The sequence below is a fragment of the Sturnira hondurensis genome, unplaced genomic scaffold (genome assembly GCF_014824575.4).
Source record: "Sturnira hondurensis isolate 20B ecotype Veracruz unplaced genomic scaffold, ASM1482457v3 Scaffold0025370, whole genome shotgun sequence".
In the NCBI taxonomy this organism is placed as follows: Eukaryota; Metazoa; Chordata; class Mammalia; order Chiroptera; family Phyllostomidae; genus Sturnira; species Sturnira hondurensis.
In genome coordinates this window covers 10892367-10904748 of record NW_028098001.1, presented here as the reverse complement: position 1 = coordinate 10904748, position 12382 = coordinate 10892367, and the positions used below count along the sequence as shown (strand labels likewise).

Below are 12382 nucleotides of genomic sequence, written 5' to 3'. Positions count from 1 at the left end.
ATGAATTAAGAATGAATCTCCTCTCCACTAACTTACCGCCTCCCGCCCCATTTTAAAGTTGGCTCTCTTTGCAAGTTCCAAAATTGTTCAAGATGTGCGGGGGCGGGGCAGGTATGGGACGCATTCAGGACACCTAAATCTGAAGTCGGCATCTAAGGAATCACTTGGATGGGAAGATTTTCTGAAGCTCCCTTGCAGCTTCCTGGGCGTTTTCCTGCGGCCACTGTGCATGCTGCTGCTTCCCACTGATCTGTCACGGCCGAAGCTATCTGGCTACTGCCCTAGGTGCCCGAATCAGGGTAAATTCCACGAGATTCACTAGCGGTTCTGTGCCTGTCCAAGGTAAATACTGTATGCAAAATGAGGAACCAACAAAGGATGCCAAGGAGGGGGTAGAAAGGGATTCCCTCACCTTTTCCCGCACATTTCTCATTAATTTCCACCAGGAGGAGGCGCGCAGCCCATATACCCCCAGTCTCCTTTCTTAAATCTTCCTGCCGAGGACTTCCAAGGTTGGGCGCACGCCATAAGTCCCTCCCGCCCGCCTGGCCCTCCCCCGCCCCCGGGGTTGGTTTTTCCCAGTTGTGGAGGCTGGGCCCGGGGCTGGGGGTGCGAGCAGAGTCTGCACTGGCAGCTCCGAGCAGGAAAGTCGATGCGACTCTGGTGGGACTAGGAGTCGTCTCGGCTGGTGGGCGCGGAGGTGAGTGGTTGGGAACCAGCCGCACAGGCGAGAACCGGGAGGCAGCGCCAGGGCAGGGCTCTTCCCCGTCTTCAGGCAGGGGTCCCGGGTCTGGGTTTCACTAACGCTTTGTTTGTAGTCTCTCCCTTCCCCTTTGGAGATAGCTCGAACCCCCTCGGAGATCCAAGGGGCTGGCGGGACTGCGAGCTGGGGTGGGGGGCGGCGGCAGGGGGATGGCACAGCCCTCCACTTCCTGCTCAGTCACAACCCTCAGTCCCCCAGAAGGGACTGAAAGACGAAAAGACTCTTGCAACCTGAAACTTTCCTCTTATCCTAACTGGGATCAGAGGAGCAGTCCAGGGTGGAGACGGAGAAACGGAGGCTGAGGCTGTGGGAGAGTGAGAAGTTTGGTCGGGAGGGCGCAGAGGATTTAGCCAGAAGTTATGCACAGGGCATGAGTTTGATCTTGAAAAAAGGAGGGTGGGAGGCTGAAAGGGTATATGGATATGTAGCCAGAGGGTATATGGATATGTAGCCAGAACAGAAGCAAGACTTTGCTCTCCTGTCTCGGGATGGGCGCCGCTCTCCCGGGTAAGGATGTGCGTGGGGCTAGGGGAGGTGAGGCCCACACTGGCTTTTGGAGGGAGGTTTGGGGACCGAGTGGGGACAACTTGGCTTGGATAGGCCAGTTTCTGCGCTCGGAGAGCTGCGGTGGCCGCTGCTGCTCACACTTATCTACCGCTTGTCCCCAGGTCCTGCAGCTGATCCAGCGTGAGGCGCCAACAAAAGAGACGAGAGGTGCCACTGGGGGTGGCGGCGGGAAGAGGAGCGAGTTTGAGTGTCCTGGCTCACCAAGCCTACTTTCTGGAGGGAAGGGGCGGGGGAATCGCCGGGCTGGGGAACGCCTGCTGGCAAGGAGGGGTTAGCCAAGTTCCGGTCGCGGTGTCCCTCCTCCGCTCCCACGGGAGGAAAGTTTTCTCCAGAAGCTTCCTGCCTACCCGTGCCCTCCGGGCCCAGCTCCTGAGCCTTCGGAGCCGGCGCCATCTCAGGCCGCGTCCTGGGAGACCCGTGCCACGATGCCTGAGGGGTGCTCCCGGGGCGCGGGAGACGCGCGGCTGCGGGTGGCGCGGCTGGCGCTGGTCCTGCTGGGCTGGGTCTCCTCGTCCTCACTCACTTCCCTGGCGACCTCCTCCACCTCCTCTGCATCTTTCCTGGCCTCCGTGGTGTCAGCCCAGCCTCCGTTGCCGAGCCATTGCCCGCCGCCCTGCGAATGCTCCGAAGCAGCGCGGACAGTCAAGTGCGTTAACAGCGATCTGACCGAGGTGCCAGCGGACCTGCCCCCTTACGTGCGCAACCTCTTCCTCACCGGCAATCATCTGGCAGTGCTCCCAGCCGGTGCCTTTGCCCGTGGACCGACGCTGGCCGAGCTGGCCACACTCAACCTCAGCGGCAGCCACCTGCAGGAGGTGCGCGCGGGAGCCTTCGAGAATCTGCCCAGCCTGCGCCAGCTCGACCTCAGTCACAACCCTCTGCACAAACTCAGCCCCTTCGCCTTCTCTGGCAGCAATGCCAGCGTCTTGGACCCAAGCCCTCTGGAGGAACTGATCCTGAACCACGTCCTGCCCCCTGTGGATAAAGAGAAGTGGAGCATCGAGGGCATGGTGGCTGCTGCCCTGCGAGCTGGCCAGGCGCTGCGCGGGCTCCACCGCCTGGAGCTCGCCAGCAACCACTTTCTCTACTTGCCCCAGGACGTACTGGTCCAGCTGCCCGGCCTCAGGCACCTGGACCTGCGCAACAACTCACTGGTGAGCCTGACTTTCGTGTCCTTCCGAAACCTGACACACCTAAAAAGCCTCCACTTGGAGGACAACGCCCTCAAGGTCCTTCATAACGGCACCCTGGCAGAGCTGCAAGGCCTGCCCCAAGTCAGGGTCTTCCTGGACAACAATCCCTGGGTCTGCGACTGTCACATGGCGGACATGGTGACCTGGCTCAAGGAGACAGAGTTAGTGCCGAGCAAAGCCGGGCTCACCTGCGCATTTCCGGAAAAAATGAGGAATCGGGTCCTCCTGGAACTCAACAGCTCCGACCTGGAGTGTGACCCTATCCTCCCTCCATCGCTGCAGACTTCTTATGTCTTTTTAGGTATTGTTTTAGCCCTGATAGGCGCCATTTTCCTACTGGTTTTGTATTTGAACCGTAAGGGGATAAAAAAGTGGATGCATAACATCAGAGATGCCTGCAGGGATCACATGGAAGGGTACCATTACAGATACGAGATCAATGCGGACCCCAGGTTAACAAACCTCAGTTCTAATTCGGATGTCTGAGAAACATTCAAAGACAGCACAAGGACAACTGCATGAGATGTAGACTTAATTAGGCTTTATCCTGTCTTAGGCTTGCTCCACCTCTACCCTCCACTATAGACACAGCTGACCTTGACTGAAAGCAGTGAAGGGGATTTGCGCCCTTGTCATGTAAAGTGTCTTGGTGTGGTCTGCTGATGTAAGATGACGAACAATTACATAGCCTTTTACCCTCTTCCCTTTCCTGGAACTCAACACATGTGGAGGGGTTTTTCAAATTTCAGCATGAACTCCTGGCTGTCTGTTTCTCTTAGTACAGTTCAAGGTGTAACAAGTGTACCAACACAGATAGCATTCAACAGAAGCTGCCTCAACTTTTTTGACAAAAATACTCTGTTCATAAGTATCAGTTTTATTCTCATGTACCTAAATTGTGAAGAAATGATTGCATTCCGTAAACTGCCTGCAGACCTTAGCAAGCTCTTCAGAATAACTCCATAGTACACAGGACCACCTGCATCCGAGAGCATGCTTACGTTTTACTGTTCTGCATATGACAAAAAATAACTCGCAACTTGAGATAACTTCTTTGACAAAGTAAATTACATTTTTGGTTGCAGTTTATATGAAACTATACAATTGTTTTACAAACTGCATTGAGATCCAACAGGCTAAATTGTTAAAAAATTCAATAAAGACTCTTAAAAGAATTACAGTTGTGTTAAAGTTCGCTGTTTGGAAAAAAAAGGATTGGGGCAGTGAGCCTGAAGGGTTTTTCTTCCAATGACAGTTAAGGTACTACAGCTGAGAGTGAAACTGGAGCAGTATCTTACATAAGTAGACTTTGGAGATAATTTTGAGATGGTGGATCCTCTCAGGATTTAGGAAGAGAATTTGAATATTCATGTGAATAGATTTATGGGCCCCAAATTCTATTAAAGAAGCAATTTTGTGAGAGCATTATAAAATTGGTAAGAGGGAAGAGTCCTATACAATAAACAGTTCATGGTTTGGGGCCTTTCTAGATTAATTAAGTTTTTAGGATAGAACAAAGTTATATAGTTAATAAAACTCTCCATATGAAATTGCTCAAAGGGGTATTTGGAGTATGAAACAAATAGAGTGCAAATAAATGTATGACAATAAAGTGTGTAAAGACAGAATATTCTAAAGTGAAAGATTTTAAAATGTAAATTAAAAACTTTTACCTAAGATCATAATGTAAATTGGAATTTAGACATTTTCTTGAGGATATTTAAAAAAATATTTGGGCAGTTTATCAGAGACCCTGCTAAATGTGTTTAAGAATTTGCTATGCTAGGATATGAGCTTGAGGAAGTATCCAGAGATAAGTGTCTACACCCATAGACAAGGGTCTCAGCTAACTACAGGTTCTTACCTGCAGTTCTGTATTTAAGAATTTGGGAATATTTTGATTTTAGCTAAGCTTTATGTTGGTACATACACCTTTGTGAAGAACAAATCACATTTAGGTGTAAATAAAGCAATTTGTTTTATCAATCGGCATTCTCAATAATAGGTAAGCTTCTCTTTTTCTCAAAGTTTATTATTTGCCAATTAAGCTTAATAGTAAATTCCATTAATCTCCAAGCAACTTTAATTTAGCCATTATTGTTTAAGGTAAAGTGTGATAAACTTGTATCAGTAAGTCTTAGGGCCTTCTTTTTCCCCAGATTATGTTCTGCAGCATTTTATATTTGAAACAAAAGTTACATTTCCATATTTTTATAAATGAAATAGGATTAGATAGTACTTTGGGTTCTAGAAATCTTTGCTTATTTCTTTTTGAATTAAATTCAGAACTTTTCAAAATGGGGCAAAAAACATGAATCTGTTCCTTGTGTAGATTAGATTAAATACTTAGAATATGAAGTTTTAACCGTGTTAACTTTTATAGAACTCATTTTATGAAATATTATAGTACTCATTATTTATAGTTATATTTCAGATCTTATAATTGTCTGAGTAAAGGTTAAATATATGGTACTTAATATCCCATTAAACATTTTAAGTTTTCAGCAGGAATTCATAAGCTACCTGGCTCACTACTTTCTAAAACAAGATGGAGATGTTAACTTGCCAAAAACAGTGAAAACATGTACGAAGAGCATACACATCTTAGAAATAAACTGCTGATGGACTTGTACTGGTAAGTCTGCTGATTTGTGGAAAACAACAAAAGTATATATAATACTTAGAGAGTCTCTATTCAAAAGAATTATTTCTTCTTCATCATGTGATAACCTAACAGTTAAAATCTGACCTTTTTTACCTTAGATCCAGGAGAGCAATAGATTTATTTGTTTAGCATTTCTCTTCATCAGCTCACCGAAGCAGACTTTGCAATGAGGTGAAGCCCAGTTGTCACCTTGTAGGTGGGTGGCTCTTTGGAAGTTATGATTTCTTGTTTCTTCTTCTCTTGCTTCGTTCTTTGTATGAACTTCTCTGTTTGCCATGGCTCTCTTTTCTGTCACGTCACTCGTTACTATTCCAATACCTGGCAATAGAATATTCTTCAGGTAAAAATATTACTGTTTGAAAACAATTGCTATTGTGCAATCATAATACTTGTTAGACTCTAACAAGGCACCTTTAGTTCCTTAGAAGATAGGTACTATATAAATCCAATAAGTACAAGGGATATAGGAAAATGAAATTAAAAGTGTTCACTTTAAGTATATTAGTTTTAAACACTGTTCTTTAGTACCATTATTAGTATGCATTATTGACCTTGAAACTTACAAGCAGTCTATTTTTAAATATTTATTTTTGTTGATAATGCACTTTAATCCTCACCTTAATGAAGGCTTCAGAGAGAACACCCCCTCATTTATCCTTTATATGCTTCATTTAAGGAAAGAAAAAAAATACAGGTGTTGCCTGCTAGCTGAAAGTAAAGTGTTCCTATGAATCTTTTCATAGACTGAAATGGTATAAAGTGAAAAGGAAATTACAATTATTTTAGAAGCTAAACCCTTTTCAGATTTCTTTTGATTAGCAGGAACAGGTAGGTTTTTCCTAGAAGCTAACTGGCCTAACTCACTTTCGAGAAGTAGGGGGGGACACCTATACTCAAAAGTTAAAGCACTTGATAAATTCCTCAATTTAAGAAGCTATTACAGTACCCAATAAATCTCTATTTAAAGTAGCAGGATTTTATGATGACATATCTATTTGACCCTGAATAGTACCTCCCCCCTTTCAATGTAACACTTTGGTTTGTAGTATTAATACGGGGGAGGGCAAAAGTAGGTTTACAGTTGAATTGTGACATTCTTTTGAGTGAATAAAGCTACTGTAAGAATAGTAACCTGTACGTCTCTCCATAGGAACAACTGTAAACCAACCTTTGTCCACCCAATGTACGTATCATCAGTTTTGCTACCGTGTGTGACTACGGTGACCTGTATGGGACATCTGTGCCTTATAGCTGATAGGTTTTTTTCCCTTACAAAGTAAGTAGACTTTGAAGCACATTTGATAAAAAATTTTTTAAGAAAAAAAGACCTACATAAATTCATACTATCAATAATAGACTAGATTTTTTTCAGAGGTGGAGAAAAGCTTTATTGAAATAAGTGAGCAAATCACAAATGGTAAATTCTTTTCAAATGTCTTGATTGGCAGCAAAAGTGGATTATGCTTCTGTCAATATTTAAGTAGAAATAACTTACATCTTCATTTTCTGTCTTTTTAATTAAAGCAGATGTAAAAAAAGGAAGGTTCAAATGAACTGTAACTGTTTCTGTTTCACTCTGTCCCTTTCAGCCTCAGGTTCCAACATAGGGCTTAGCATTCTTGAGGACATCAGAGGCTTTTCAGCTCTAGTTTGGGAGTCTTTGGTATCATTTCTGCTTTCCATTTAAATTTTTCTCTGAAGCCTACACTAAGAGAGACACCATGAGGATTTACAAGGTTAAGAAAAGTTTGGTTCGTGCTTTCTTCCTGCTCCAGCATGTATTCAATCATCCAGCCTTCAGAGAGCAGCATCCTAAAGTGAAGATGGACATTTAGTAGAGGGGATTCTGGTTTCACTTGGAAGCTTATGCAAGGATTTTTCACAGTAAAGGAGAGGGAAGGGAGGAAATTATATTTCCATATAATTTGAAGTAGTTTAAGAAAATATATTCCGTATTGTCTAGGAGATACTGCCTCCTTCTAGATGGAAAACAAAACAAAACGGCTCTTTGAGAATGTTTCATACAGTTATTTTTCTGTTATTTTCAGAAGCATTTGATTTAAAATCACAAGCTGGTTTTATTTTGTGTCTTAAAATAGTTTAGCAGCTCTGTCTTTGTCATGGGTTAAAATAACTAGATTTAAAAAATATTTAACATGATTTATATCATTTTGACAATAAGAATTCTTAGTATTGCAGAATTGGAAGGATGCTCAGCTGTGCCAAGCCCAGTTTCTCATTCTGCAGATAAAGAAACTGGTAGTGGTGACGTAGCGTCATGTTACACGACACCAGGGTTAGACCTCGGTTCCAGGCTCCCCTTCCAGTGCTCCCTTTGCCACATGATGGCGATGGCCCTACTACCTGCTGTTAGCCCTGCGAAATACCCCAGGCTAATAAAAAATGGCAATTGCTGTGAATTGGTTTTATTGTTTTTGTTTTGCACTCAAAGCATTCATTGTTTCGGTGTGCTCTAAATTTCACTTCTGATGTGTAAATTACTATGTTTCAGATTCCTGACATGCTTATATATGTTTGGGATAATTTTGTCATGGCAATCTTTTTATTATAAAGCTTCTCTGAGTCCATAATATTATAGGGGCGATTTTGGACGTTGAATGTTGGTAACTCTTTTTTAAAAAAAAGTAAAATTCTGGAAGGTTGTGTTAGCTTGTGTAAATTTTATCTTAAAAGAGGAGTTAGCTCAGCTGGTGGGAACACTAAACAAAGGAAACCAAGTTCATTGCCACCGAGTCGTTCAGTCACCAGGTGAGACAGTCAGCTTTGCACACTCTGGTCTGCTCTCCAGGCCCACGCCCACTCCAGGTGCATGGGAGCCACCTATCCTCAGAGGGCCCAGGCCAAACAGGGAATTGACATCAATGCCAATCCATTATCACCCTGGAAAACCAGGGGAGGGACTGGCCAAACCTTGGCAGCCTGCTGCTGCTGTGCCAGTTTACCACCTACTATGCAGGCCCGAAGATGAGAGTCCCTCTGTTCTCCTGCTGTAGTGTGTATGCCACAGACCACAAAGCCTTTTTGTTCATGTGAAGTTTGAGGGGAAAAAAACCCATCATGGGTGCCTCTGAATGTATTACATGAGGTATTAATTAGGTTTGCTTTACTAGAAATGAGGTGTAAGATACAGGTCGTGATTACTAGATCGCAAACTTATACGTGCAGTTTATGTTTAACTGACATTTTGTGACCATAGGGGCTGTTTGTGGTCCAGTTTAACTTGGTTAATGTAAGGACACAGTTTATTTTAAGGAAGCAAAAGTTTAAGACCAGCTGTACTTTTTGTGGAAAGTAAATATTTAATAGCATGTTTTATACTTGATCTTAGCCAAAAGGCTGAGAAGCGATTTAATAACATGTTTTAAAGAACCCGAGGATGCTATCAAGATAGGCTTATTTCTAGAATGGAAGTTTGTAGATTTTCTGACTTCCCTTTCCCTGCCCAGTCCTATTTCTACTTTTTTTTTTGTTTTCTTCCTCCAAAGAGAACTGTGATACATAGCATTTCAAGGTGACTTCTTGCACACAGGAGAATTAGACTGACTGAAATATTAACAATGTACAAAAATACACATTGTTCTGTAGGAAACAGTTTCAGTTTTACAACACAGTACATTGTTTTCCAAGAAAACTTCACCTTTTGATTAGACCCATTCTGTGGTTATCCTTACAGGTCATGACAAACTCATGCCTGTAAGCTCTTGAAAGACACATTTTTTAATTAACTTACATTTCTTGTGGAGTATTTAAAAATACAAGGGGCAGGGGGCACCATGACTAATCCTGTCACTAAGGAAAAACTGCATTAATATTGAGACAGACTGCCCAGTTTTTATATAACATTGTATCTTGCCTTTTCACTGACAATGTTGTAAACATTCCCCGCTATCATTGAAAATATTTTAATATCTGGTTTTAAAGTGTTGCAGACAATCACATATTTTTTACACATGAGGATGTTTCAAACAATCTTAACTAATGTTCTAACAAGCATTGTACCTACCTGTGTCTTTATAGCTCCCATTTTCCCCTTAAAAGTAGGTCCTTGGAGGAGAATTATTGCATCAGAGGGTATAATCTCTTTTTTGTAACCTCTAAAAATATTTTTGGTGTATGTTTACAGTAGGAATATTAAATGTAGATCATCGTGGTTTAGTAGGTAGTTTAGGAAGATTCACATCAAGGACAGGATTTTGAACAGAAAGAAACATTAAGTTGCTAGTTAATCTGTCCGTTTTTAATTCACAAATGTTTACTCTTTGTTAAAATAACAAAATTAGAGAATAGCTAAACTCATATCCCAGTTAGGAGAGAGAGGAAGTGGGGAGAGAGGACAGAGAGAGGCAGGGAGATTTCCTAGTTGTAAATTAGCAAGCAGTTTTCAAGACACTATGCCTTTACCTGGATTCTGCCCTTTTCAGATGATTTTTCTGTGTGTACTTAGAACTAATCCTGAGTTCATGTCTGTGATTTAATTGTGCTAGTCCTACTATTAATTTGCTCTCAAATTTCAGTGAAGTCCTATAAACCATTTATTTGGTTCATTCAATTGATATTTATTACATGTTTTCTATATACAAGACACTGTTGTTGCATTGGATTAAAAAATATGTTTCTGAACTCAGAGATACAGAGAACAGTTTGATGGTTGCCAGATGGGAAGTGGGTTGGGAGGATAGGTGAAAAAAAATGAGTTTCTGACATAAAAACTGTTTTTGCTCCAATAGAGAATAAGTAATGTTAACAGCTAACATTTAAGAGTGCTTAGTATGAATCAGGCGACAATCCCTTCTCATGTAAGATCTCATTTTCTCTCATTTAAAGAGGAGGTTGAGACTTCGGACAGGGGATCTGTTCAAGGACAAGTAGGCAGCCAGAATCCAGTGTCGGATTTTTTTTGTCTGTTTTCAGGATCCATACTCTCAACCTCTGAGCTATAAGAGTAGTGAGATGTTAACGACTTTGTTCTAGAGGAGAACATGATAGAACACTACCAGAAATTCAAATAGTATGATACGGAGTTCAAAGCAGGGAAAGAATTTGTCTGGTTGGGAGGTGCAGAAAACAAGTTCTATGTAGCTATGGTAAATAGTTTCTATTTAATTCGGTGGCTGCAGGGAGCTGTTGGAGATTTAGGAGCAGGGAGGTGACATGCCTAGATGCGATTGTCCCTTGGAGTGTGAGATCAACACCCACCACCAGACTCATGATACCACACAAGCATTAAAGCCAAGGCAAAAAGGTTTATTACTCCTATTACGGGATTATCTGGGGAAATAGGGCTTGGCTATGTTTTTTGTGATTAAGGGGTGGGGCCAGAATGAAGGTTAGGGTTTGTGGTTTTAACTACAAAGCCTGTGCCAAGGGGTGAAGCTCATGGGTCTTCTTATGGCCTTGCTCAGACCCGGGACAAAAAGTGGGAGGCGAGGGGACGGTGCTTGAAGGCTGTCAGCACTCAGACATCACAAATGGAGTCAATTCAATTATAATTCACCATTGACATCTGATCGATGACTGAAATATGCTCTGTTCATTGCATTGATTTTGAACTTGTTTCAGTCAGCTCTCTACAAGGCTTACAGAATACATCCATAAAGGGAGGTGAAAGTTCCATTGAGTGCCTTGTTTTTGAGTCTGTCGTGTGTATTTTGAGAAGTGAAATGCATACCTTGATTACCATCCATAATGTTTGGAACTCTGAAGGAGATAAGAAGTATCTCCATGAGGTTTTTTATGTTGGTATTTGTACAGGCAGACACATGTGACCTTGATTTATATTTTGAGTATCTGCGAGGCAAGAAATTCCCACAGTTTTTCAGCCCCCCAAAATTGACCTTGGAAGGCTAATCTGCCAGTGATGCAGGGAGAGACAGGAGACAGGTGGCTATTTCAGCAGTTTAAGATGGTCCTTTATAGTGGTTTTTAACTCACAAGTTAAAAAAAAATTCTGGTAAAGTCCAAAGATGCTGTCATTATTTAACTTTTTTTCTTTTATTGATTCTAGACAGAGGAGAAGGGAGGGAAAAAGAGAGGAAGAGAAACATTGATTGGCTGCCTCCTGCATGCACCCCAACTGAGGACCAAATTCGCAACCCAGGCATGTGCCCTGATTGGGAATTAAATCGATTTGCAGGATGACCCTCAACCAACTGAGCCACAGCGGCCAGGGCAAGATGTGGCCGTTATTTATCAAGTCAGGTCTTAGGGCCAGTTGGTGATGGCATCTGAATGAATGAATGGAGGAGACTGGCTGTGTCTAACTTCCAGATCATTCCCTGCTCCATCCCTTCTTCTCTCTTACTTCTTTTGATACATGTGCTAATGAGGAATGAATTTACTGGAGAAAGTACTTGAACAAATCTGTGATCTTACTAATTTAATACTGGCTAATGAAGTTAAAGGTTGGGTGGTATTATGTTCTAATAGTTCTTATAGTAAATTGATCCCATATATGTAGGGTAGTTTTTAATGAGCTTTATAATAGATACTATAGAGACATTTTATATTACTTAGGGGAGTGCTTTTTATTTATTAAGTGACATATTTAATAATTCCTTATCATATTCACATGCCCCAGGTATCATTTTTAGTGCTTTATTAATATTAAATAATTTTTCCTCTTAAGGGGGCAATGTGGTAGGGGCTATTTTGTAGATGAAGAAACTGAAGCACTTTGGAGGTAAAATAACCTTCCCAAGTACACACAACTAGTAAGCAGGAGAGCTAGGATCTGAGCCGAGAATCCGAGAACTTGAATCGGGCTCCAGAATCCATGTGTTAACCACTGGGCCATATTGCTTCTCACATGTGCCATAATACCACAGTAGTATTTTTTAAAGATTTTAATTTATTTTTAGAGAGGGGAAGGGATGGAGAAAGAGAGGGAGAGAAACATCAATGTGTGGTTGCCTCTCACATGGCCCCCACTGGGCACCTGGCCTGCAACCCAGGCATGTGCCCTGACTGGGAATTAAACCTGTGACCCTTTGGTTTGCAGGCCTGTGCTCAATCCACTGAGCTATACCAGCCAGGCCAAAATGGTATATTTTCTCAGAGCAGTTAGAAACATGTGTAACTAGTTTCTCTTTAACAAGTGCGGTGTATGGGATCATGGGATAAGTGACCCAAATAATTTGTTTAGTTTCAAAGTCTTTAGCTTTTCTTTTTTTATAC

General features: G+C 42.4%; 1 protein-coding gene across 2 annotated transcripts; it reads left to right on the top strand.

Moving 5' to 3' along the window:
* The first annotated feature begins 235 nt into the window (after positions 1-235).
* TPBG (trophoblast glycoprotein) lies at positions 236-3698 on the top strand. 2 transcript variants are annotated; one of them, XM_037039409.1, is made up of 2 exons: positions 236-342; positions 1432-3698. In XM_037039409.1, exon 2 carries the CDS (start codon positions 1756-1758, stop codon positions 3007-3009), a length of 1254 nt encoding a protein of 417 aa, XP_036895304.1. In that variant the 5' UTR covers positions 236-342; positions 1432-1755; the 3' UTR covers positions 3010-3698. The 2 variants fall into 2 exon arrangements, with proteins under 2 accessions (XP_036895304.1, XP_036895303.1); XM_037039408.1 differs by lacking the exon at positions 236-342 and adding an exon at positions 429-700.
* Positions 3699-12382: the final 8684 nt, after the last annotated feature.

Bases quoted from the DNA above. Each gene is read 5' to 3' on its own strand.
- TPBG (XM_037039409.1), top strand. From the start codon at position 1,756: ATGCCTGAGGGGTGCTCCCGGGGCGCGGGAGACGCGCGGCTGCGGGTG.